Genomic DNA, 25725 nt, shown 5'->3' on the forward strand with positions numbered 1-25725 from the left:
TGTGGCCTCTCCCGTTGCGGAGCACAGGCTCCGGACGCGCAGGCTCAGCGGCCATGGCTCACGGGCCCAGCCGCTCCGCGGCATGTGGGATCTTCCCGGACCGGGGCACGAACCCGCGTCCCCTGCATCGGCAGGCGGACTCTCAACCACTGCGCCACCAGGGAAGCCCGAGTTTATCTTTTACATATACTGAAGTCTGAAATCTACTTCAGAATAATCTAGTGTGTATGGTCAGATGGAGGAGTGAGGTGGAGTTATAGATGAAACAAGATTGGCTATATGCTAGTTGTTTGAATTCAGGTGGTAGATACATGAGTGTTCATTATACCATTCATCCTACTTTTGTAAGTAGTTTGATAATGTCCATAATACAAAGTTTAACAAATGAGTAATGAATATATTTTTTTAAATAGCATCGTAATTTAAAAGTATGGGTTTACAGTTGAGGAAAGAGCATGGAGTTTAGACTACCTGGTCAGGTCCCAGTTCTGCCAACTGTAAAAATTTTGGCAAGTCACATAATTTCTTTGACAGTTTAGCTTTTCTATTTTTAAAGTGGTGACCTACCTCACAGAATTTTCCTCAAGTTTAGTAAAGGAAGAAGTGTTTGTGAAAGACTGTATGTGCTATTTAACTGTAAGATATTTTATTATTGCTATCCTTACATACATTTGCTAGTTGTACTTCTCTATGTCTTGCTGTCATTTCTTAGCAGGCAGATAGAGTAACATATAATACATTCATTGTAGGTGGTATATGTAATACAGTCCTAAATACCTTCCACAAAGGAAATCAGGTTGCTTCTTACTTGATCCTAAGTGACTTGCCACAGGTAAATGTAATTGAGTACTAAATATGCCAAGTTTTGAGTAGTCATTTAGTGAGATTTTTAATTGAGGCATTCAAGTTTGGTTTATTTTTGCCTCTGATTTAACATTTTACATTTCTTTTGAAAATTTTCCAACAGAGCTCAAATGATACTTTTCCCACAGCAATGCATATTGCTGCTGCAGTAGAAGTTCATGAAGTACTGCTACCAGGACTACAGAAGCTACATGATGCCCTTGATGCAAAATCCAAAGAATTTGCCCAGATCATCAAAATTGGGCGTACTCATACACAGGATGCTGTTCCACTTACTCTTGGGCAGGTATATTGCGTGCAATTAGATTTGGTTCAATTGCGGGCTTGGTACAAACGGCCAGCGTATTACCCTCTAAATCACACTGGTTTAAAAGGCCAAATTTATAACAATTCAGTTCAGTGACAGATGATTCTGCATTAACCAGTCAGTAGTTTTTATTGGTATCCACTCAGAAGAGCAGAGCATACTGGCTATGAGCCAGACTCCACATCAGTCTACTTGAGTTCAAATCTTACTTTGCTATGTGCAAACTATTGGACCTTAGGAAAATTATTTAGGCTTTCTGTGCATCAGTTTTCTGAGCTGTAGAATGAGGAAAATATCTCTTTCATAGGATAGTTATGAGGTTTAAATAAGCTGATTCATGTAGAGTGCTTAGAACCGTCCCTGACACATTATAAGCACATGTTGGTGTTAGCTGTCATCATCATCTTCATCAGTATCATTATCATAATTTCTTCCATTGTCTCTCTTACTCAAAATTAGTAAGTTCTTTAAAAATTAATTTTAAAATGATTAAATGGGGCATATCTTACTCTTTACAATTGTTTTGGCCACATGTAAAAGAGGTATTTCTCTCTTTTCCAAAATACCAGAAAGTATTTTTATGTTTCTTTATTGATACTTTAAAGAATGCCTAAAAGTATATATTGCAAAGGAAATACAAGGAACAGTTTTTGTCTCAGTTAAGTTCACTCCAGTTTGGGAGGTAGGACATATGCAAATTCTATATCAAGTATCAAAAGATAGGTATCCAATAACAGTATTTTTGTAGAAATTCAGGTGAGGGAGAGAGTTTGGCTGCTGGTTATTTGGAAAGATTTCATTTGTAGTTTTGTTCAGATGACAGCAGACACTGAAAAAAAACTTGATCATTTACCTTAACTTTATCACGGAAGGAATGAGGAAAACTGGAAATGATTAATTGACATACAGATGATATGACTAAACTGAGCTTGCTAAATTAAGTTGTTTCTTAGGCTGTATCTTATTTCTCTTTACATCATTGGCTCTTAGTACCATGCATAATTTCTAAGGAGATACAATATATGTTTTTGAAACTTTTGAGTATCCCTCTGGATACTCCTTTTTGTGTGTGTTACATGTAGGAAAACCATTATATGCTGAAGTCTGGTTGGGCCATTTACTCAGCCTCCTATGTAAAATCATCATTCTTCATATTATGACAGAAAGTTTTTTTTTTCTCTTTGATTTTATCTTATCAGAAGCATTTATACTTTTATTGTAATTGTCTTTTGAGGTTTTTGAGTGCAGTTTTTTTCCTCAATAAAAATATATTCCTGAAGTGAATCCAGCTGGTGTATATGTAAGTGGTGTTAGATCAGATGGATCAGGTCTACCTGAAAGGAGTTGTATCTTCTAAAACATTTTCTTTAGAGCAGTGTGAAATCCTAGTACTAATCAAAAGTATTCATGATTTTTCAGTGTTTTTAGGCAGGAAAAAAAGATTTAGTTTAACCCTATATCCCAGCTTGCTCAGTTGAGTTCTAGCTTATGCCTTCTGTCCCTGCATAATTCTTGATAGGGCCCTTGCTATGTTCTAAACATGATGAATTCTGTGGTTACTTTACTTAAAGGATGTTATACGGTGGGAACCAGTGTGGCATTAATAGCAGAATTAAAATGCATCTTGAAGCTATAGTCTTAACTCTAAGCTGTTACCTTCTTGTGCTGTTCAGTGAGTCACGTAGCTTCTTGAGTCCCTGTAAAACATCCTCAAATTCCATATCAGGTTTTTTAACTGAAATTGTATGGAGGATATTTCTATGTTTGCATTTTTCTTGAGGGGATTCAGTTTTTTTCTTTCTCAGAGTTGTTTGAGATACACCAAAAAGTAAATAATTTACAAATAAACCAATAATTTAATCTAGTAAAGTTTTTTTTTTAATTTCCTGTGTTGTTTTTCTTTGCTTTCTATGGAAAGACTAGTTTATAAATAGGCCACATGTTATCAGTGGCATTGTCTACCTGATAGGTTTATAAATTCTCTTTCTCTCCTATACTTTGTTTATTGTATGAATCAAATAATACAGTTACCACTTGAGTAGCTTCTAATTTTGTACCTGAAACGTGTTTTTTAAAAACTTGAATTTAATGTAGTTAGAGTAACTTGTATGCCATTAGAAAATTATATATTCTCACCTTAATTTCTTTTGCTTTTCAGGAATTTAGTGGTTATGTTCAACAAGTGAAATATGCAACAACAAGAATAAAAGGTGCCATGCCAAGAATCTACGAGCTCGCAGCTGGGGGCACTGCTGTCGGTACTGGTTTAAATACTAGAATTGGCTTTGCAGAAAAGGTTGCTGCAAAAGTGGCTGCACTCACAGGTAGGTGATAACACGGTTTATTACTCATTTCCATTATACTAGTCTGTATTTTTTTCGGTGTTTCTGCTTTGAATTCTTACAAATTTAAAGTTAGAAATAATATTTTCCCATCAAACATGTACTTTGTGTCTATTTCAGAAGTTGTAATGTTAACCTTTTGCTTTTTTAAAGTTTTCCATCTGTAAGTTCATACAGCATGTAATTATTAAAATCTGTCAGTGCTAATTTGCTTACTATCTGGTAGTATTCAATTATTTTCCATTTAAAGCTGTTTTGAATACTCATTTTCAAAGCAGGAGGAATCAACTGATGGTTGAGAAATTCATTTGAATGACAAATATGTTAGAGATTGACAGGCTTAATTTCTTTTTTTCCTATGGCATGCTGTGACATTTCGTTGAATTAATGACCTTTTTGAATTCTCTTTCCTTTAGTAGAGTACTGTGCTCTTGATAATGATAACTGTTATTAGAGCTATTATCTCCAGAAAACTCTTATTAAGATGCAGATATTACCAGAGAGTTAGGGTACAGATAATTATACAATGCTGCTTATTGCTTACTAGCAGAGATTTTTTTAAATCAAATTTTAATCAAGAAGAACTGTATTATGGGGTTTAGAATATGTAGATTTTTTAAAATTTGAACATGGGAGAGATTGAGAATGTCTAACTCATTCTGGCTCCCTAATCTCTCAGAGGACCTTGTGGGTCCTGGCTAGAGAAGAGAATAGAACACCTAAAATGGGGGAAAAATTGTACTAGGAAAGGAGTGTGGAATAAAGCAGAGTGAATTTTACCTACTTTTCCTCTTTACTCAAGCGTAGTCAGGCATCATACACAGGTGTTTGCAGTAGGATAATATTTTTCTTTCAATATTTTATATTTCTTTCAACATTTATTGTACTTGTTCTTTTTATCTTTTAAGTTTGCTAGTATCATCAGATTTTCTACCCCTTTAGGACTTCTTGAAGAAATGTAGACAAAGCTTGAGTCTTAAGCATTTTTTTCTGAAGTAAGATTTTTATTCTGTTCTTTTTTTGCTTTTCATATACTGGCACTTTCTGTTTAACTTGCTGATATTAGAAAAATGTTGACTTTTACCTGTTAGCTCATATAGGTTATTATTTTTCTTCAGGCTTGCCTTTCGTCACAGCTCCAAATAAATTTGAAGCTTTGGCTGCTCATGATGCTTTGGTTGAACTCAGTGGAGCCATGAACACTGCCGCTTGCAGTCTGATGAAGATTGCAAATGATATTCGTTTTCTGGGTTCTGGTCCTCGCTCAGGTCTGGGAGAATTGATTTTGCCTGAAAATGAACCAGGAAGCAGTATCATGCCAGGTAATCACATAGCTGGTAAATGTTAGAACTGGAACTTGACTAGAACCCAGGCATTCTCATCTACAAAGCATATCTGCTTTTGTTTAACGTGATCTCAAAGTGGATAGGGACATGTGTGGTGCACTTGTTTCACAATGTCTTTGTGGGCTGCTTTTGATCAGGACTTCTGGGGACATCACCCAGCAATATAGGAGAAAAGAATTTTAGTTAGCAGCATATATTTTGATTTCCACCTTAGAAAATATGTAATAGTTCTATCTTTCACAATCCAAAGCAAATAGAATTCTAAAACAGGCTGTTAAAGTGATCTGCATGGGATGAATAAAGATGAATTATATCAAATGCCTCTTATTTCATTTTTTGCTTTAGGTTTTGGCCAGTTAGGTAAGGGAGGCTCCACAAATATGGTTGGGGCCTTGCTTTATTATATGTCTTACTTTATTTAATGAAGTTGGATTTCCTTCTTTTCTTGATGTCTGGATTCTAGTAAGTCATTTGGTGGACTCACTTGATATTCATGGAATCCAGTGGAGAAGTGTGGGCAGTACTGTTAGATGAATGTAGCTGGGTGAACAGTGACATTTAAGGAGTGCCTAATGAGTTGACTTCAGACTGGAGGGATATCTTGGCAGCAAGCTGAAGGGCTGTGCCCTTTCACCACTTTACTGGTGACTGAGGGTGAAGGTAGAGAATATGTGTTGATCATATTAGCAGATAAAGTTGAAATAGCAGTACATCAGATGACAGAGTCTAAATTCATAAGGGACTCTGTAGTTGGACTAAAACTGACAAGAGTGAAAAAGAAAGACCTGACTATAGATTCTTTTAGATCTAGGCATGTGTAGAATGAGAAAAGATCTGATTTTAACATATGTCATGTTGAAAAATGACATGAGTTCAGTTGATTGCAAATTCAAGGTGATTACCTAAAAAAGAGAAATGCAGAGTCACAGATAAAGAACTAATCTTCCCACTGCGTTGCTTTGTACTTGTCAGAGGAATCAGGGATGTTCGGTTCAAACTTGAGCTTGTCAGAGGAGTGTTACAGGGTGGTAGGGTTCTGGAAACTCAAATAGGAAAATTCCAGCTTAACATCAGTTTCGTCTGGGAAGCCTCCCAGATGTTGGTGAGGTGCTTCTTTTATAAGTATTCCCATAGCAGTCTGCACTTCTCTGTATTGACCCCTTATCTATTATAATTGCCAGTTCTCTCTCTCTCGCCTCCAAGTTCTATGAGGGCAGGGGCTGCATCCTTCTTCCTCACTGTTGTATATTCAGTGCCTGGCTCCATAAATATTTCTGGAGTGCATGTAAGCCATGAAGGTGAAAAGAGCTATATTTACTGTGTAGTTGTAGGTACTCTACTTATTAGCCATTGCATGATTCAGAGTTTCTGCCTATATGGTTTGTTTCATTAAACAGCACTGATGGTTGGGACATTGCTTTATTATATGTCTTTATTTAATGAAGTTAGTTTTACTTCTTTTCTTGGTTATTTGATATAAAACCTAATCTTAAACTCATATTTGAAGCCACAAGTGTGTTTGATGTGATTTCTCTCTATGGTGGTTTTCTTGAAGGCAAGGTGAACCCCACCCAGTGTGAGGCACTGACCATGGTTGCAGCCCAGGTCATGGGCAATCATGTCGCCATTACCATTGGAGGCAGCAGTGGACATTTTGAGTTGAATGTTTTCAAGCCATTGATGGTAAGCTTTAAATTTGATTTTTAATGTCATTAACCGAAAGCTAGTTGTCTTGGTTTCTGTCTTCCATTAAGGTTTCCTACAGTTCTTTAGGTACTTGGATAATATACCTAGCAGTTGGAAGTTAAGCATATGTTAATGTTAGAGGACTAATCCTGTATATTTAATTAGGTGACTTTTAGCTTAAGTAATTGGTGGTTTGCTTTTTATAATAGGAAGAAAAATTCTGGAAGTAGGGTATAAGTTTCTTTCTTTTCCCTCACCACTGGGGATGCCAATTGTTAGAAATAAGTTCCAGTCTCCTCAGTTAAAAAAAAAAAAAAGAAACTCTCCTTCCAGCCTGTCTCCTTCTCATGCTGCTGCTTTCTTCCTCTCTCTGAATTCAGCCTTTTTAAAGAAATACCCACTCTCACTCTCATTTGCACTGCAGTCTGGCTTCCACCCCTGCACTTATGTTTGAATTGTTCTTGTAGCACTTGTGACCTCTTGAGTCCAGCAGACATGCCACGGCTCTCAACTAACATCTGACCTTGACTTGTTGCTCCTTGAAACACTCTATGTCCTTGGTTTCTTCAGCACTTTCTCTCCAGTTCTCTTCCCTTTCTCAAGGCTTTCTTCCATTGGTTTTACTCTTCCACATACCTTGAAAACATTGTGTCCACTCAATCTATTCTTTTTCCTTCATCTTTATGAAGACAGAACAAAATGGCATCATCTTTTATCCAGTTTCCCCAACTCCAGATAATGGAGCTATTATCATTTACAATCCTTTATTTGTGTGAAGTGTTATATCTGAGTATATATTAGAGGCTTATTTCCTGTTTGTGTCTGGTGTAAAGTCTGATTTTAATTTGATAAGAATATGCAAATAACAAATATTAAGTGTATTCATTCAGTGTATTCATCAAATATTTATTGAGTACAGGTCTGTGTCAGGCACTGTACTCATTGCTAGTGATAGAACAATGAACAAGACAGATTTTTTGTTTTGCCCTTATGGAATGTACATTCTGGTGGAAAATAGAAAGAAGAGAGACCAAAGCACAACTCAGACTGATAAACTTTTTTTTTTTAATTAATTTATTTATTTTTGGCTGCATTGGGTCTTTGTTGCTCTGCATGGGCTTTCTCTAGTTGTGGTGAGCAGGGGCTGCTCTTCATTGCAGGGTGCAGGCTCTAGGTGCACGGGCTTCAGTAATTGTGGCACGTGGGCTTAGTAGTTGTGGCTTGCAGGCTCAGTAGTTGTGGTGCATGGGCTTAGTTGCTCCACGGCATGTGAGATCTTCCCGGACCAGGGCTTGAACCCGTGTCCCCTGCGTTGGCAGGCGGATTCTTAACCACTGCACCACCAGGGAAGCCCCAGACCGATAAGCATTTGCTTTCAGGTCAAATTCCAAACAGTTAACACCAGCTGCCTGGCAAATATATGTGCATAACAATAAGTGTCTTGCCAAATTTTTTTAAACAAAGGTCTGTTTTGTTTTTAATAGAAAATAAGTCAAGATAATCAACATTTGCCATATAATAAAGTCATTAGTATCAAATTAAACCTTGAAGTTCTGTGTCTTCTACTAGAGTCCATTGTTGGGAGTCTGGTTTTCAGACCCTGGGATTTTAGACCACAGAGATTAGGATGTGGATATATATCTTAATATATATTGGAAATGTTATCAAAAAGAAAAAAAACTGCTAAAACAAACTAATTGACTTTATACTGTTTTAAAATACTGTGTGAAAGGTTATTTTCAAGGGATTATGGAATATTTGTTTTGTTAAGCATAAAAAATGTGATCATTAAGAACTGAGAAGCCCTGATTTCACTGATTGCCTCAAGCTCACGCTGAACTTTTTTCTTTTTGAATTTTATTTTATTTTTTTCTACAGCAGGTTCTTATTAGTCATCCATCTTATACACATCAGTGTATACATGTCAATCCCAATCTCCCAATTCATCACACCACCACCACCACCTACTGCTGCTTTCCCCCCTCAGTGTCCATACGTTTGGTCTCTACATCTGACCTGTGTCTCTATTTCTGCCCTGCAAACAGGTTCATCTGTACCATTTTTCTAGATTCCACATATATGCATTAATATATATTTGTTTTTCTCTTTCTGACTTACTTCACTCTGTAAGACAGTCTCTAGATTCATCCACATCTCTACAAATAACCCAATTTCGTTCCTTTTTATGGGTGAGTGATATTCCGTTGTATATACGTACCACCTCTTCTTTATCCATTCGTCTGTCGATGGGCATTTAGGTTGCTTCCATGACCTGGCTATTGTAAATAGCGCAGCAATGAACATTGGGGTGCATGTGTCTTTTTGAATTATGGTTTTCTCAGGGTATGCCCAGTAGTGGGATTGCTGGGTCACATGGTAATTCTATTTTTAGTTTTTTAAGGACCCTGCGTACTGTTCTCCATAGTGGCTGTATCAATTAACATTCCCACCAACAGTGCAAGAGGATTCCCTTTTCTCCACACCCTCTCCAGCATTTGTTGTTTGTAGATTTTCTGATGATGCCCATTCTAACTGGTGTGAGGTGATACCTCATTGTAGTTTGACTTGCATTTCTGTAATAATTAGTGATGTTGAGCAGCTTTTAATGTGCTTCTTGGCCATCTGTATGTACTCTGGAGAAATGTCTATTTAGGTCTTCTGCCTGTTTTTTGATTGGGTTGTTTTTTTAATATTGAGCTGCATGAGCTGTTTATATATTTTGGAGATTAATCCTTTGTCTGTTGATTCATTCGCAAATTTTTTTTTCCCATTCTGAGGGTTGTCTCTTTGTCTTGTTTGTAGTTTCCTTTGCTTTGCAAAAGCTTTTAAGTTTCATTAGGTCCCATTTGCTTATTTTTGTTTTTATTTCCATTACTCTAGGAGGTGGATCAAAAAAGATCTTGCTGTGATTTACGTCAAACAGTGTTCTTCCTATGTTGTCCTCTAAGAGTTTTATAGTGTCCGGTCTTACATTTAGGTCTGTAATCCATTTTGAGTTTATTTTTGTGTATCGTGTTACGGAGTGTTCTAATTTCATTCTTTTACATGTAGCTGTCCAGTTTTCCCAGCACCACTTATTGAAGAGACTGTCTTTTCTCCATTGTATCCTTGCCTCCTTTGTCATAGATTAGTTGACCATAGGTGCGTGGGTTTATCTCTGGGCTTTCTATCCTGTTCCATTGATCTATATTTCTGTTTTTGTGCCAGTACCATATTGTCTTGATTACTGTAGCTTTGTAGTATAGTTTGAAGTCAGGGAGTCTGATTCCTCCAGCTCCTTTTTATTCCCTCAGGACTGCTTTGGCTTTTCGGGGTCTTTTGTGTCTCCATACAAATTTTAAGATTTTTTGTTCTAGTTCTGTAAAAAATGCCATTGGTAATTTGATAGGGATTGCATTGAATCTGTAGATTGCTTTGGGTAGTATACTCATTTTCACAATATTGATTCTTCCAATCCAAGAACATGGTATATCTCTCCATCTGTTGGTATCAACTTTAATTTCTTTCAACAGTGTCTTACAGTTTTCTGCATACAGGTCTTTTGTGTCCCTAGGTCGGTTTATTCCTAGGTATTTTATTCTTTTTGTTGCAATGGTAAATGGGAGTGTTTCCTTAATTTCTCTTTCAGATTTTTCGTCATTAGTGTATAGGAATGCAAGAGATTTCTGTGCATTAGTTTTGTATCCTGCAACTTTACCAAATTCATTGATTAGCTCTGGTAGTTTTCTGGTGGTATCTTTAGGATTCTCTATGTGTAGTATCATGTGAACTGCAAACAGTGACAGTTTTACTTCTTTTCCAATTTGTATTCCTTTTATTTCTTTTTCTTCTCTGATTGCCGTGGCTAGGAGTTCCAACAACAGAGTTGTTAGAGGAAATGCTTTCAGTTTTTCACCATTGAGAATGATGTTTGCTGTGGGTTTGTCATATATGGCCTTTATTATGTTGAGGAAAGTTCCCTCTACGCCCACTTTCTGTAGAGTTTTTATCATAAATGGGTGTTGAATTTTGTCAAAAGCTTTTTCTGCATCTATTGAGATGATCATATGGTTTTTCTCCTTCAATTTGTTAATACGGTGTATCACATTGATTGATTTGCATATTTTGAAGAATCCTTGCATCCCTGGGATAAATCCCACTTGATCATGGTGTATGATCCTTTTAATGTGTTGTTGGATTCTGTTTGCTTGTATTTTGTTGAGGAATTTTGCATCTATATTCATCAGTGATATTGGTCTGGTATTTTCTTATTTTGTAGTATCTTTGTCTGGTTCTGGTATCAGGGTGATGGTGGCCTCATAGAATGAGTTTGGGAGTTTTCCTTCCTCTACAATTTTTTGGAAGACTTTGAGAAGGATGGGTGTTAGCTCTTCTCTAAATGTTTGATAGAATTCACGTGTGAAGCCATGTGGTCCTGGACTTTTGTTTGTTGGAAGATTTTTAATCACAATTTCATTACTTGTGATTGGTCTGTTCATATTTTCTATTTCTTCCTGGTTCAGTCTTGTAAGGTTATACCTTTCTAACAATTTGTCCATTTCTTCCAGGTTGACCATTTTATTGGCATATAGTTGTTTGTAGTAATCTCTTATAATCCTTTGTATTTCTGCAGTGTCAGTTGTGATTTCTCCTTTTTCATTTCTGATTTTATTGATTTGAGTCCTCTCCCTCTTGACGAGTCTTGCTAATGGTTTATCAATTTTGTTTATCTTCTCAAGGAACCAGCTTTTAGTTTTATTGATCCTTGCTATTGTTTTCTTTGTTTCTATTTCATTTATTTCTGATATAATCTTTATGATTTCTTCCTTCTGCTAACTTTGGGTTTGATTGTTCTTATTTCTCTAGTTCCTTTAAGTGTAACATTAGATTGTTTGAGATGTTTCTTGTTTCTTGAGGTAGGCTTGTATAGCTATAAACTTCCCTCTTAGATCTGCTTTTGCTGCATCCCATACGTTTTGGATCATCGTGTTTTCATTGTCATTTGTCTCTAGGTATTTTTTTATTTCCTCTTTGATTTCTTCAGTGATCTCTTGGTTGTTTAGTAATGTATTGTTTAGCCTCCATGTGTTTGTGCTTTTTATGTTTTTTTCCCTGTAATTGATTTCTAATCTCATAGCATTGGGGCCAGAAAAGATGCTTGATATGATTTCAATTTTCTTAACTTTACTGAGGCTGGATTTGTGCCCCAAGATGTGATCTATCCTGGAGAATGTTCCGTGCACACTTGTGAAGAAATTGTAATCTGCTGTTTCTGGATAGAATGTCCTATAAATATGAATTAAATGTATCTGGTCTGTTGTGTCATTTAAAGCTTGTGTTTCCTTATGAATTTTCTGTTTGGATGATCTGTCCATTGGTGTAAGTGAGGTGTTAAAGTCCTCCACTATTATTGTGTTACTGTCGATTTCCTCTTTTAGAGCTTTCAGCAGTTGCCTTATGTATTGGGGTGCTCCTATGTTGGGTGCATGTATATTTGTAATTGTTATATCTTCTTCTTGGATTGATCCCTTGATCATTATGTAGTGTCCTTCCTTGTCTCTTGTAACATTCTTTATTTAGAAGTCTATTTTATCTGATATGAGTATTGCTACTCCAGCTTTATTTTGATTTCCATTTGCATGTAATATCTTTTTCCATCCCCTCACTTTCAGTCTGAATGTGCCCCTAGGTCTGAAGTGGGTCTCTTGTAGACAGCATATATATGGGTCTTGTTTTTGTATCCATTCAGCAAGCCTGTGTCTTTTGGTGGAGCATTTAATCCATTCACGTTTAAGGTAATTATCGATATGTATGTTCCTATGACCATTTTCTTAATTGTTTTGGGTTTGTTTTGTAGGTCCTTTTCTTCTCTTGTGTTTCCCACTTAGAGAAGTTCCTTTAGCATTTGTTGTAGAGCTGGTTTGGTGGTGCTGAATTCTCTTAGCTTTTGCTTGTCTGTAAAGCTTTTGATTTCTCTATCGAATCTGAATGAGATCCTTTCTGGGTAGAGTAATTTTGGTTGTAGGTTTTTCCCTTTCATCACTTTAGGTATATCATGAAACTCCCTTCTGGCTTGTAGAGTTTTTGCTGAGAAATCAGCTGTTAACTTTATGGGAGTTCCGTTTTATGTTACTTGTCATTTTTCCCTTGTTGCTCTCAGTAATTTTTCTTGGTCTTTAATTTTTGCCAATTTGATTACTATGTGTCTCAGCGTGTTTCTCCTTGGGTTTATCCTGTATGGGACTCTCCGCAGTTCCTGGACTTGGGTGGCTATTTCCTTTCCCATGTTAGGGAAGTTTTCGGCTATAATCTCTTCAAATATTTTATCTGGTCCTTTCTCTCTCTCTTCTACTTCTGGGACCCCTATAATGCAAATGTTGTTGCGTTTAATGTTGTCCCAGAGGTCTCTTAGGCTGTCTTCATTTCTTTTCATTCTTTTTTCTTTATTCTGTTCCTCAGCAGTGAATTCCACCATTCTGTCTTCCAGGTTACTTATCCGTTCTTCTGCCTCAGTTATTCTGCTATTGATTCCTTCTAGTATATTTTTCATTTCAGTTATTGTGTTGTTCATCTCTGTTTGTTTGTTCTTTAACTTTTCTAGATCCTTGTTAAACATTTCTTGCATCTTCTTGATCTTTGCCTCCATTCTTTTTCCAAGGTCCTGGATCATCTTCACTATCATTATTCTGAATTCTTTTTCTGGAAGGTTGCCTATCTCCATTTCATTTAGTTGTTTTTCTGGGGTTTTATCTTGTTCCTTCATCTGGTACATAGCCCTCTGCCTTTTCATCTTGTGTATCTTTCTGTGAATGTGGTATTTGTTCTACAGGCTGCAGGATTGTAGTTCTTCTTGCTTCTGCTGTCTGCCTTCTGGTGGATGAGGCTGTCTAAGAGGCTTGTGCAAGTTTCCTGATAAGAGGGACTGGTGGTGGATAGAGCTGGCTGTTGCTCTGGTGGGCAGAGCTCAGTAAAACTTTATTCCACTTGCCTGCTGATGGGTGGGGCTGGGTTCCCTCCTTGTTGGTTGTTTGGCCTGAGGTGACCCAACACTTGAGCCTACCCAGGCTCTTTGGTGGGGCTAATGTTAGACTTTGGGAGGGCTCACTCCAAGGAGTACTTCCCAGACTTTCTGCCACCAGTGTCCTTGTCCTCACGGTGACACACGGCCATCCCCTGCCTCTGCAGGGGACCCTCCAACACTAGCAGGTAGGTCTGGTTCAGTCTCCTATGGGGTCACTGCTCCTTCCCCTGAGTCCCAATGAGCACACTACTTTGTGTGTGCCCTCCAAGAGTAGAGTCTCTGTTTACCCCAGTCCTGTCGAAGTCCTACAATCAAATCCCACCAGCCTTCAAAGTCTGATTCTCTAGGAACTCCTCCTCCTGTTGCCAGACCCCCAGGTTGGGAAGCCTGATGTGGGGCTCAGAACCTTCACTCCAGTGGGTGGACTTCTGTGGTATAAGTGTTGTCTAGTTTGTGAGTCACCCACCCAGCAGCTATGGGATTTGATTTTATTGTGATTGCACCCCTCCTACTGTCTCATTGTGGCTTCTCCTTTGTCCTTGGATGTGGGGTATCTTTTTTGGTGAGTTCCAGTGTCTTCCTGTCGATGACTATTCAGCAGTTAGTTGTGATTCTGGTGTTCTTGCAAGAGAGAGTGAGAATACGTCCTTCTACTCTGCCATATTGAACCAATCTCCTCACGCTGAACTTTCTAACCTCTGCATCTTTGTTTCTCTTCCTTCTGCACAGAAGATTCTTTTTCCATCTCTGGCTATTTAAGTGCTCTCCATCAAATAAAACTTTATCAACTCCTACAACTGGAATTTACTTCTCTCTCTATGCTCTTTAACATTTCATACCTGTATTTTATAACACCACAGGCTATCTTGTGTTTTATTTATTTGTATTTATGCCTTTATACCTCTTAAAAGGGCACTTTGGTGCCCTCAGACGTTTATAATTTCTTTCATATTTGTTTTCTTGGGTATGATGCCTTACAGGTTGTAGGAGTGCTGTATGTTAATTGTATTACATACTCATTTATGAATTGCAAATAATGTGTTATTGGACAAAGAAAAAAGTTAGGCTTAATAAGTTTGTCTCTCTCTCTTAGATTAAAAATGTGTTGCACTCAGCCAGACTGTTGGGGGATGCATCAGTTTCCTTCACAGAAAACTGTGTGGTGGGAATCCAGGCCAACACAGAAAGGATCAACAAGCTAATGAATGAGTCGCTAATGTTGGTGACAGCTCTTAATCCTCATATAGGTATGTGTTTAAAGAATAATAGTGTCATTTTGAATACAGTTAAAGGCTGAAAAATTTTTAAGAGACTACTGGATCAATGTTTGTGAACAACAGATGTCTTTTGGACAATCTCTTAAGACATTTCACATTGTGTTGAAAGACGCTATATATATATATATATATAACCTTTATGGTATCATATTTCTTTCAAAATCTTGATTGCTTATGCTTCATTTTATTTGAAATGTGCTAAGTTCAGAAGTAGACTTTAAACTTATTTTAATCTTAATGGAATTCAGATCCTGTGGGACACTAAATTCAGATACTAAGTGTCCTCTCAGTTTTTAATGTCACTAGGTGGCACTGGCTGATTAACAACACTGAATGAATTCGTTTTTCTACCTTCTCTAGATGCTGTACTATACTTTGTTTTTGTTGTTTTATTCAACTCAGAAATGGATTAAATTAAAAGAAAAAGGGTTATGTATGCATAGCTTATAGGGAAAGGGGGGAAATACAAATATTTTGTCTAAAACCATGGCTTTTGTGTTGCAAGCCTTTTCCAGATTTATAAATAGTTCATTATGTAGATTCAAAAATGTTAGCTTGGATTATAGACTGACTAGTGATCCCCATTAAATACACTGTTTTGTCATGGATTTTGAGGCATTCGTTGCATTGTTATAATGTGTTAAAAGCCTTTTCCCACCTTCTCCTTACTGCTGAGCTGAGGTTATTAACATATTCTTTGATTTTCTACATCAGAACAAGTTATGATGCAGTCATTTGGTGTGATATGATTACTGTTTTAAAACAGTCTTACTTCAATAATCCTGAACTTTGAAGGCTGATTTTATATTCTTGGCTTCATGTCAAGCTGTAATTTCAGTCTTATAAAGTTAGAGCTCATATAACTGCTTCAGGTAGCTCTGAGCCCAATATGCTATCTGCTCTTTGGAATAGTATTAAGATTGACAGTAATACTGGGTTCTTTTGAAATAATTGTACATCAGCATTCAACTGGAGAGATATACAGAGGAACCCAAAGGCTTATGTGAGAAATGTTTCATCACATATATACTTCAGAATTTGTTACAAAAGCATTTAGAGATACTCCTAAAGCAGAATGATTGATGTCTTTCTTAGACAATTTAATGTGAGGTAAAGGCCATACAAGGATAAGTGGGCAAACCACACCTTACTGGTTGACAAAGCATGAGCCTTACAACTCCACATCATGGGTTCTGTTTGTGCTCATATATAACAAGCTGATTGGTAATCATGTTTTGTGGGGCTTGAAGAAGAGAACTGAAAGGGTTAGCATAATGCATAGACTTTAATGTCATTATTAACATAAAAGTACAGAATGTCTAATATTAACCCCAAAGGTTTGACATGAGAATTCTTTCTCACAAAGTTAGTCTGACCAGTAAATGCCCTTTTCAACATGCTTAGCATTCACAAATTAATTTTATTATTAACTATGTCCTTAATATGTTTATAGGTAGATTAATTGCATATTACACATAACATCTTGTAGGTGGTTGATAATTGCACATGACACATAATGTGTTGCTTGGTCAATAATCAAATTGCTTCAGCAGGCTTCTTCTCTCTGGTCATAGTCCTCTAATCCTGGGTTGGTTTTTTTTGTTGTTTTTTTTTTCTCTTTCACTGGTTTCATTTTTGTTTTTTCCCTTCTTCTGGTTTTTGCCGCCTTTTTTTGTTGTTGTTAACATTAAACCGAGATAACTTGCAGAATTGCCCTGCCCCTATCTTTATTAATTTTAAAAGCAAGTAACTTTGAAGTAAACAGTAGACCTGTGATCTCTTGCACAAGTATATATTTATACTAAGACTTCCCAACTTGTACCCTTGTAATGTCTGGAAGGAGGCCAGGGCATGGAGTGCTGAACCAGAGAGAGATGTTGGAAGCAGCTCATCTCTCAGAGCCCTGCCAGCTCTTCCCTCATTGTGAGAGGACTCTCCTCTCTTTTCCCTCTTAGAGCCCTTTACCATATAGTTCCTGGTTGTGCAGTCCTGTCTTTTCTGTAGTGCTGCAGCATTGAGCTTGTTAATGCTTTGTTAGAAAGATAATTTTTCTGGTTAAGCATGCTACTGAAACAGCACATTTATACTAGTCAGATGTATACTTTTATCTCTTGGTGCCATTATGTGTGTGTGTGTGTGTGTGTGCGCGCGCGCGTTTGTGTATGTGTATACATATATATCGAGAGAGAGATGCATCTATGTGTATATATTTTCCTCCTTATGAAAATATCTGGGTTAGTGGGCAATTTTAATTTAGGGACAAATCTTGTAGAAAGGGAAGTATGTATTACTTCAGAAAAGTAAAAGTTTTAGTCCATATAAGAAACGACAACTATCAAGATAATCCACTGCTAAATATTTTTAAGATTAAAAAATGTTTACTTAAGAGACCAGTAGCATTAAGTAAATAATAACAATTACCTTTTGCTTTAGAAATCCAAGTTTCACTATTAACTCCTACATCGCCTTTTAATTTTTTCTTTAGGGTATGACAAAGCAGCCAAGATTGCTAAGACCGCACACAAAACTGGATCGACCTTAAGGGCAACTGCTATTGAACTTGGCTATCTCACAGCAGAGCAGTTTGATGAGTGGGTAAAACCTAAGGACATGCTGGGTCCAAAGTGATTTAAATAAATTCATAATAAAAATGATTGTCATATAAAATAAAAAGAGAAACAGACTCCTTATATTTCTTAAACAAAAATGGATAAATGTGAAAGGAAACTGCTATTGAACTTGACTGTCTCTAGCAGAGCAGTTTGGTCAGTGTATAAAACGCCAGGACGTGCTAGGTCCAAAATGAATTTTAAAAGTGTAAGATAAAATAATTAAATTGTATAAAATCAAAAGGAAAACAGACTTATTTTTCTTTTATGTTAATTGACTCGTATTATATAGTTGAATCTGTGAGTTTTGTGTATGGGTGTTTACCATTTCAAATGTTTTATAAGAGCCATATCAGCTTTTAAAGAGTTGTAATTTTTTGGGGTGGTTTTTGTTTTTAAAAAATTCCCCTGTAGTAAAAAAGTACTTGTTAGCTCATTCCCAAGTTAAGTCTTCAGACATCTTTTATTTTCCTGTGATTTGGGGGCATAAGCTGACCAAACATTTGCCCTCCTAAGTGGGGTTGTGAGTGTTTGTATGTGTGTACGCGTCATGCACACATGCATGCATATATATGGAATATATATATGTACACATAGATAAGGAAATAGGATAGATTAACAAAATTAAAACATATATATCCTATGTGCTAATTACACAGACACACACCCCTCCTGATCTTATTTAAATTATCCTAGGAAGACTGGAAAGACTGAGTTAAGAATTATAGGACATGGATTAAAAAGGATAAGGGGTGCAAGCAGGAAGCTTGGAAAGAAAGGGAGGGTGTCATGGGAGTGAGTCTTGCCCATCATCTCTCTGTGCACCTCTCAGTGCCAGGATTTTTCAGCAGGAGTTCATTTGACACAACCTCAGGGAATTTTGAATTAGCAGTTCTAGGGAGATCCAGGTTAAGTTGATTTAAACCTGGAACTGAAGGCTTTGTTTAAAATAGACCCAACCTTAATTATGTAGGGAGTTGGAACAATTTGTTCTTTTTTCCCCTCCCACATGTATAATAAATAACAAGATTATGAAGAGAGTGATTCCCACTGGCTAAAGCATCTCATCTGTAAGTAGTGCTCTATCAAGTGTGTTTAAAACAAACAAAAAAAGGAATACTTACTCCTGATACTTATTCTTGGAAAATTAGGCTCATTAACACCAACTCCGCTGTGGTATTTAGAAGATAGCATATATAGCATTTTAAAAAAAAAATTAAAATTCTAATATAATGTTCTATGTCAATTGTACCTCAATTTTTAAAAGTTGTAGAAGTATTGTGATGAAAAATGAAATTATATTCTTACAACTAATCTCTTAAGCCTGAGTGGGTATTTTTTTACTGTAAAAGGGATTTCAAACCTTTTAATGGAGCCCATAGGATCTACTTTTAACCCATGCAGTATTGTTTTTGGCAGTGTTTTTCACATGGTGATGATGTGATGCTTGTGCAGTTTGATTTCCTGTAGCCTATTTTGTTTAAAAAAAATTATTGGAAAAAATCATAAAACAAAATCACATTGTGCCTGGAACTCATTAACCAAACTGGCAACTGTTCTATAGTTGTGGACCTGAATGATGTTTTGCCTGAGCAGGTATCCTCAATCTAAACAAGCTGTCATTGGAGGGCTCAACTAGAAACATAACCACTTATGTAATAAAGATAATAGCAGATCAGGTTTGTAGCCTCAAACAGTCTTTGTACAGCTATCTGCTATATCCTAGCATATTATGAGCCATCATTGAATCCTTTGAGCTGACAATCATCTTTGTGTGATGTTAGTGAAGTAAAACACTGTGCTTTATGGTGAAATCCTACATAAGCGTTTTAGGATTCCCTGTGAGAGGGTTGTACTGAAAATCAACTTCAGTATTTGTACACTGAGGACAGTGTTGTCTCATGGGACGTTTGGCAATGTCCAGAGACATTTTTGGTAGCACTGAGGAAGGAGTGCTGCTGGCATCTAGTGGGTGAAAGAGATGATGCTGAACATCCTATAATGCACAGGACAACCCCCAACAACAAAGAATTGTCCACCCCCACATATCAATAGTGGTGAGACAGAAACTTAAACCCCAAAGCTACTATCTCTGGAAATGCTCACTGTTTAGTTAGGCTTCACTGCTTGTGTGTATTTATATCCTGGCATTGCAGAGACTTTATTAATTGAAACCATGAGGTATCTTAGATGTGAGCATGAACAGAAAAGTGTTAATGAAACATTAAATGATCACAGTGCTCATGGCTTCGAATGACCTACACCCAGCAGGGTATCCAAGGATTTGTGCTGGATAAACATAATGGGGGTGAGGGGCTGTCAAGTACTTGCAAAAACGCCAGGTAAATATGTTTTAAGATGGAGACGAAAACAATCCATTGATCCTTAGCAAACATGTAGAATGCCAAGGGGCTTACTTGAGCAAACACATTTCAGAGGAGGAAAGTCATGGGACTTATGAACAGATCAGTCTAGAACTACACCAAACTTGCCACACAGACGCAGCAGGGAAGTTCATAGAAAGCCACGGGCTAAATTTACTCATTTAACTGTTTCATTTGGTTGACAGCAAAAGTATATATTCACAAAAATTTATGAGAATATTTCATACTCAAGTATATTTTAAAGATCATATGCTTGAATATGGCTGTTATATCTCTTCAACTGTCCTATTGGTCTATAACTACAGCAGCAAGAAATCTTGGAGAGACAAATTTAATGTTTTTTTAAAAAGACAAGATTAAAACTGGTAAGCTAAAACGAATTTTTTTTAGTTTTAGTTTTTTTAATTTTAGTTTTTTTTTAATTTTAGTTTTTTTTTAAGCAAATTCATTAAATTGGCCATTTAGCAACTGACTTGTTGAGCAACTAACCTAGAGCTGCTTCCATCTGCAAGCTGGGTGAGATGAAAGAAGCTGCTGATCATTGTCTGCCATCTGTGATGTCAAGAAGCAGAGCATCAAGATCACAGAACAACTGTGTGAAGCCAGGCAGATGAGGACATTGTCTTGGTATCTTCAGATTACCCTGCAGATAACCTGCTGACACTTTACCCTGCTCTTCAGGGCTTTCCACAAAAGACGTAACTATGGCTACCCAGCCACAGGCCAAGATGCTGAGTACCATTAAAATCTATTTGCTGTATTAGCATCAAACATATTCATTCATAAGCCTATGGAATCTGGGATTGAGAAGACCTCTGTCCCTAGGATTAACGGGTGGGAGATAATGAAATATGTTTCCCATATAAAACACCATACTCTAAAAGACAATACTCTCTAGGAACTTGTGGTCTGGGACTTCCCTGGCAGTCCAGTGGCTAAGACTTCACCTTCCAATGCAGGGGGTGCAAGTTTGATCCCTGGTCAGGGAGCAAAGATCCCACATGGCTCACAGCCAAAAAAACAAAACAGAAGCAATATTGTAACAAATTCAATAAAGACTTTAAAAATGGTCCACATAAAAAAAAAATCTTTAAAAAACAAAACTTGTGGTCAAGTGTGCATCATCTTGCCTCAGGTGAGAAAGGGGTTTAGAATGAAGAGTTTTTGATGAAAGCTACACATTGTCATCAGTAACTTGGGGCTAATTGTCATATCAAGACATTTAAACAAAGGTGAAATTTGAAGCTGTAAAAGAGAATGGCCAAGGAAAAGGCAAAAGGAAAATGAGAGGTAACCACTGAATGAAATAGATGTGGCCATGGAGGTTAAATTAGAGTGGTTCAGTCTAGATGCTAAGGCAGGAGAAGGGGGAAGCTGGTAAATCCAGTGGAGTTCAATTTCACCTCAGCTGCTTACTAGTCATGTTCCTGGCCACCACTTTATGTCTATAAACCCATTTCCTTATCCCTAAAATGGAGTTATTGATAACATATTTCATACTTACAAAGTACCAAGCGCAATCCCTGCCTCAATTAGCTTTCTCGGTTTCCTTCCCTGAAGAGAATGGACAAAATTACTAAGTGTTAAACAGATTTTAAAAGGTAAAATTGGATTAGCCATTTTTTCCTTCAAGAAGACTGTTCAGCCATATAATTTATCATCCAAACTGGAACACTTTGTGTTCCAGAACAAAAGGAGGTGCTAAGCTAATTTAAATCGTATAATTTTTTAAAAATTTATTGACCAAAAAATTTTTATCGTATTGGTGGGCCTATAAATAATGCTACTCAAAAGTTAAGTTTAAAAATAGATTTTTCTCCAAAATACTAAAAACACATGTATGAGTATGTGTGTACATTAAAAAGCAAAATTTTTAAACGATTATCTGAACAATAAAAATTAGAGAAGCAGGGCTTCCCTGGTGGCGCAGTGGTTGGGAGTCCGCCTGCCAATGCAGTGGACCCGGTACGTGATCCGGTCCGGGAAGATCCCACATGCCGCGGAGCGGCTGGGCCCGTGAACCATGCCCGCTGAGCCTGCGCGTCTGGAGCCTGTGCTCCACAACGGCAGAGGCCGCGGCAGTGAGAGGCCCGCGTACCGAAAAAAAAAAAATTAGAGAAGCAGAGTGACATCAACATCATGACTGGGTGAGATGCTCTCTTTATCTCTTCCTCTTCAATCTACAACCAGTAAAACATTAACAACTCAACAAAGATTCCTCTGCCCAACACACTGGGACACTGGAGAATTCCACATATCTGTACATCTAAAGGTGGCTAAACTGGAACACATAGAGGAGGTGGAACTGGAGGAATAGCAGAGGTGGTGCCTGCAATTGGGGCCCTCCGATTGCAGCAGCTGAGCCTACAGCCCCAGAAAACCTGGTAGCAGCAGGGGAGGCTGCACACACAACTCTGGCCTCCCAGCCACAGCAGTGCCCACAGTCACAGATAACTTGGCAGCAGTGGAAGCAAAACCTGTGCTCCCATCCCTCCAGCCGAGGAGGCACCCGAGAATCTGGTACCGCGCTCCCTGACCACACCAGTGCAGCCCATGAACCTGACAACACTGGACATGGCAGGCACCCCCCAACCTTCCATTCCTCCCTATGGTGGTGGAGCCTGTGGCTCAGGAAATTCCAGATGCGACATAAGCGCCCACCATCCTGGTACCCCAGGCAGTGATGCCAGAGACAACAGCAGCAGCAAGGCACAAATGACCCTGGAGCACAGCAACGACAATGAGGGCACTGAGCATCAACTCTGGCAAAGGCAGTGCGTGGAAAGTGCTGGCTCTCAAATATAACTAGAAGTAGCTCAAGCAAGAGAAACCAAAAACTTGTGCTATAGCACCACCTTCTGGAAAACAAAAGAAAAGCCTCTAATTTCTAACCTGTTGAATCCTTAGACTCAAGGGTTTTTTTTTTTTTTTTGGTTTTTTGGGGTTTTTTTTTGCGGTACGCGGGCCTCTCACTGCTGTGGCCTCTCCCGTTGTGGAGCACAGGCTCTGGACGAGTAGGCTCATTGGCCATGCATCACGGGCCCAGCCGCTCCGTGGCATGTGGGATCTTCCCGGACCGGGACACGAACCCGCTTTGCCTGCATTGGCAGGCGGACTCTCAACCACTGCGCCACCAGGGAAACCCTAGACTCAAGTTTTAAAAAGCTTTGTGTAAAGGTGTTCACTACTTCAAATGTGCCTGGGGGGGGGGGGGCAAGATGGCGGAGGAGTAGGAGGACATGGAGTTCATCACTCCCCACAGATGCATCAAGAATACATCTACAGGGCTTCCCTGATGGCGCAGTGGTTGAGAGTCCGCCTGCCGATGCAGGGAACACGGGTTCGTGCCCCGGTCCGGGAAGATCCCACGTGCCCCGGAACAGCTGGGCCCGTGAGCCATGGCCGCTGAGCCTGCGCGTCCGGAGCCTGTGCTCCGCAACGGGAGAGGCCACAACAGTGAGAGGCCCGCGTACCACAAAAAAAAAAAAAAAGAATACATCTGCAAATGGAACAAGTCTCATAGAGCACTGGCTGAACACTAGCAGAGGACCTCAGACACCTAAACGGAGAAGAAAGATCCCCGCATAACTGGGTAGGATGAGAGAAAGAAGGGAAAAAGAGGAGAGGAAGTGGGACGGGAACGGCAGCCCTTTGGAGGGCAGCAGAAGGAAAGGAGAGGTTCCTGCAACCGGGGAGACCCCTCACCGGCAGCGAGATCAGATGGGACAGAAGGGGAGCTTTGGGGGCTCTTGCAAGACAGTGCAGCACCAGGTCTGTGGCAGGACAGAATGAGACCTACACAGACAGTCCGTGCCCCAGCCTGAGATGTGTGTCCCCAGTGCAGACGGGGGCTGGGTGCTGGAACGAGGGGTTTGGGGAGCAAGCCCAGGGAGAGGACTGCTCTTGGTTTCGAGGAGACAGCCTGAGGGGATAGGAGTGAGGAAATCCGCAACCGGAGAGTGTGGAAGAAACCCGACTGCCATGAAAGTGAAGCGCCATTAGTGACACGCAAGGGGCAGAGCTGCCATTACATCCTTTCTCCCCATGCACTGGCCCCTGCCTCCCTGGCCACTAGGAGGGGCCCCCACCAAGGTGGCTCTCTCGCGCCTGTGACCTGACGCTAGGAAGGGCCCCTGCTGGGGCCTCTCTCTCACACCCACAACTGGGTGCTAGGAAGGGCTCCTGCTGAGGACAACTCTCTCATGCCAGTGGCCACTGGCTCCACCACACACCTGTCACTGCCAGGGCTCCAACGACCCCAGCCACCATGGTGCCTCTGCACCCCCTCCTCACTGGGGTAGACTCCTGTGCTCCAGGGAAGCCTCAGGAGCAAACCCCTGTGGGTGGCCCACACGTGGAGGTGGGACTGAAAACACAGCCTAGCCCCAGGGACCATGCAACTAAGGAAGAAAGTTTGGAATCTTTCCTCACAGCTGCACAAACTGCAAATTGGCACCTGTTCAACCGGCCTTGTAAACTTAGCACCTACAGAACACCTAAACAGACGACAAGTGCTCCTGCAGCCAAGACAGGCTTAGCTTTAGCAGCTATAGACTTTGTGAGCACATACACATGGGGGTTGGGCCAGGCTAGAGTTGAAGCTGCCCCATAGCATGCACAGCAGGTCCAGATCCATGATTACTGCAGTCCTGGGACCTGACTTAGGTGGATCTATGCTGGTGGCCTGGTGAAAACAACATCTGAGAGACACCAGAGTCAATTGCCAGCATACCCACAGTTAAGGTGGGACCTAGAGCAGTGCCAACAACAGTGTAATCTGAGAGCTCACACAACGGGTGAAAGGTGACGCAACAGAGCACAGCCACAGGTGAACAGGTCCAGAGAAGGAATACTCAGTGGCTTCCCTCCCAGTGGGGGTGCTCCAATCCCACCTACCTCATACCGCAGATCAGATACACAGCTAAGAAACAGATCTGGGGGCCTACTCCAACAAATAAGGAACAGATCCTACCTCTGACAGGGCAGCAACAACCACAGAGCAAAGGGGAGGCCCTGCTCAATATCCAGTGCTGGCTCTGTTTACCACAACATCAGTCACACCTCCTATAAAGGAGATAATGGCCAGCATACACTGAGGAAAGAGGTGGCAGACATCTATGGTAAAAACAACGCTCACACCAAAACCTATTAAACCCAAACAGGCTACACAGGGAAATTCCCACATAAAATAGCCCTCCAAGACAGTCTGAGGGTCTGGCATTGGGCAGAAGAACCCCCAGAGCATTTAGCCTTGAAGGCCATCAGGGCTTGAGTGCATGAGCTCCACAGGGCAGGAGAAACAGAGACTCCACTCTTGGAGGGCACACATAAGGTCTCATGTGCACTGGGATCTGGCACAAAGCAATAGTGCCATAGGAACCTGGGCTACACTTACCTAGGGGTCTTAAAGTGTCTCCTGGGAAGGTGAAGGTCGACTGTTGCTCACTGTGAGCACAAGGACACTGGTAGCAGAAGTCCCAGGGAATATTGATCAGAGTGAGATCTCCTGGAGGTCCACACTTCTCCACCAAGACCCGGCCCCACCCAACAAACTGCAGGCTCCAGAGCTGGAATGCCTCAGTCCAGACAACCACCAAGATAGGAACACAGGCCCACCCATCAGAAGACAGGCTGCCTAAAGTGATACTGAGCTCACAGCCACCTCAAAACACACCCTTTGACATGGCCCTGCCCATCAGAGGGACAAGACCCAGCTCCACCCAAGAGACGGCAGGCACCAGTCCCTCCCACCAGGAGCCTGCACAAGCCCCTGGACCAACCTCACCTACCAGGAGACAGACACCAGAAACAAGAGGAATTATGATCCTGCAGCCTGTGGAAAGGAGACCACAAATACAGAAAGTTAGACAAAATGAGATGACAGAGAAATATGTTGTAAATGAAGAAACA

At 39.6% G+C, this 25725-nt stretch overlaps 1 protein-coding gene across 1 annotated transcript in view; it reads left to right on the plus strand.

The window, feature by feature from the left end:
• Window positions 1-18842, plus strand: part of FH (fumarate hydratase) — a 43110-nt gene extending 24268 nt beyond the window's left edge. Inside the window, exons 5-10 of the mRNA XM_079905257.1 lie at window positions 968-1150; window positions 3330-3495; window positions 4632-4835; window positions 6415-6542; window positions 14639-14792; window positions 17308-18842. Of these exons, the coding sequence (XP_079761383.1) occupies window positions 968-1150; window positions 3330-3495; window positions 4632-4835; window positions 6415-6542; window positions 14639-14792; window positions 17308-17450 (978 nt within the window). The 3' untranslated portion in view covers window positions 17451-18842. The remainder of the gene's footprint in view (window positions 1-967; window positions 1151-3329; window positions 3496-4631; window positions 4836-6414; window positions 6543-14638; window positions 14793-17307) is intronic.
• The last annotated feature ends 6883 nt before the right edge of the window (window positions 18843-25725 follow it).

Source organism: Stenella coeruleoalba, assembly GCF_951394435.1.
Source record: "Stenella coeruleoalba genome assembly, chromosome: 1".
Taxonomy (NCBI): Eukaryota; Metazoa; Chordata; class Mammalia; order Artiodactyla; family Delphinidae; genus Stenella; species Stenella coeruleoalba.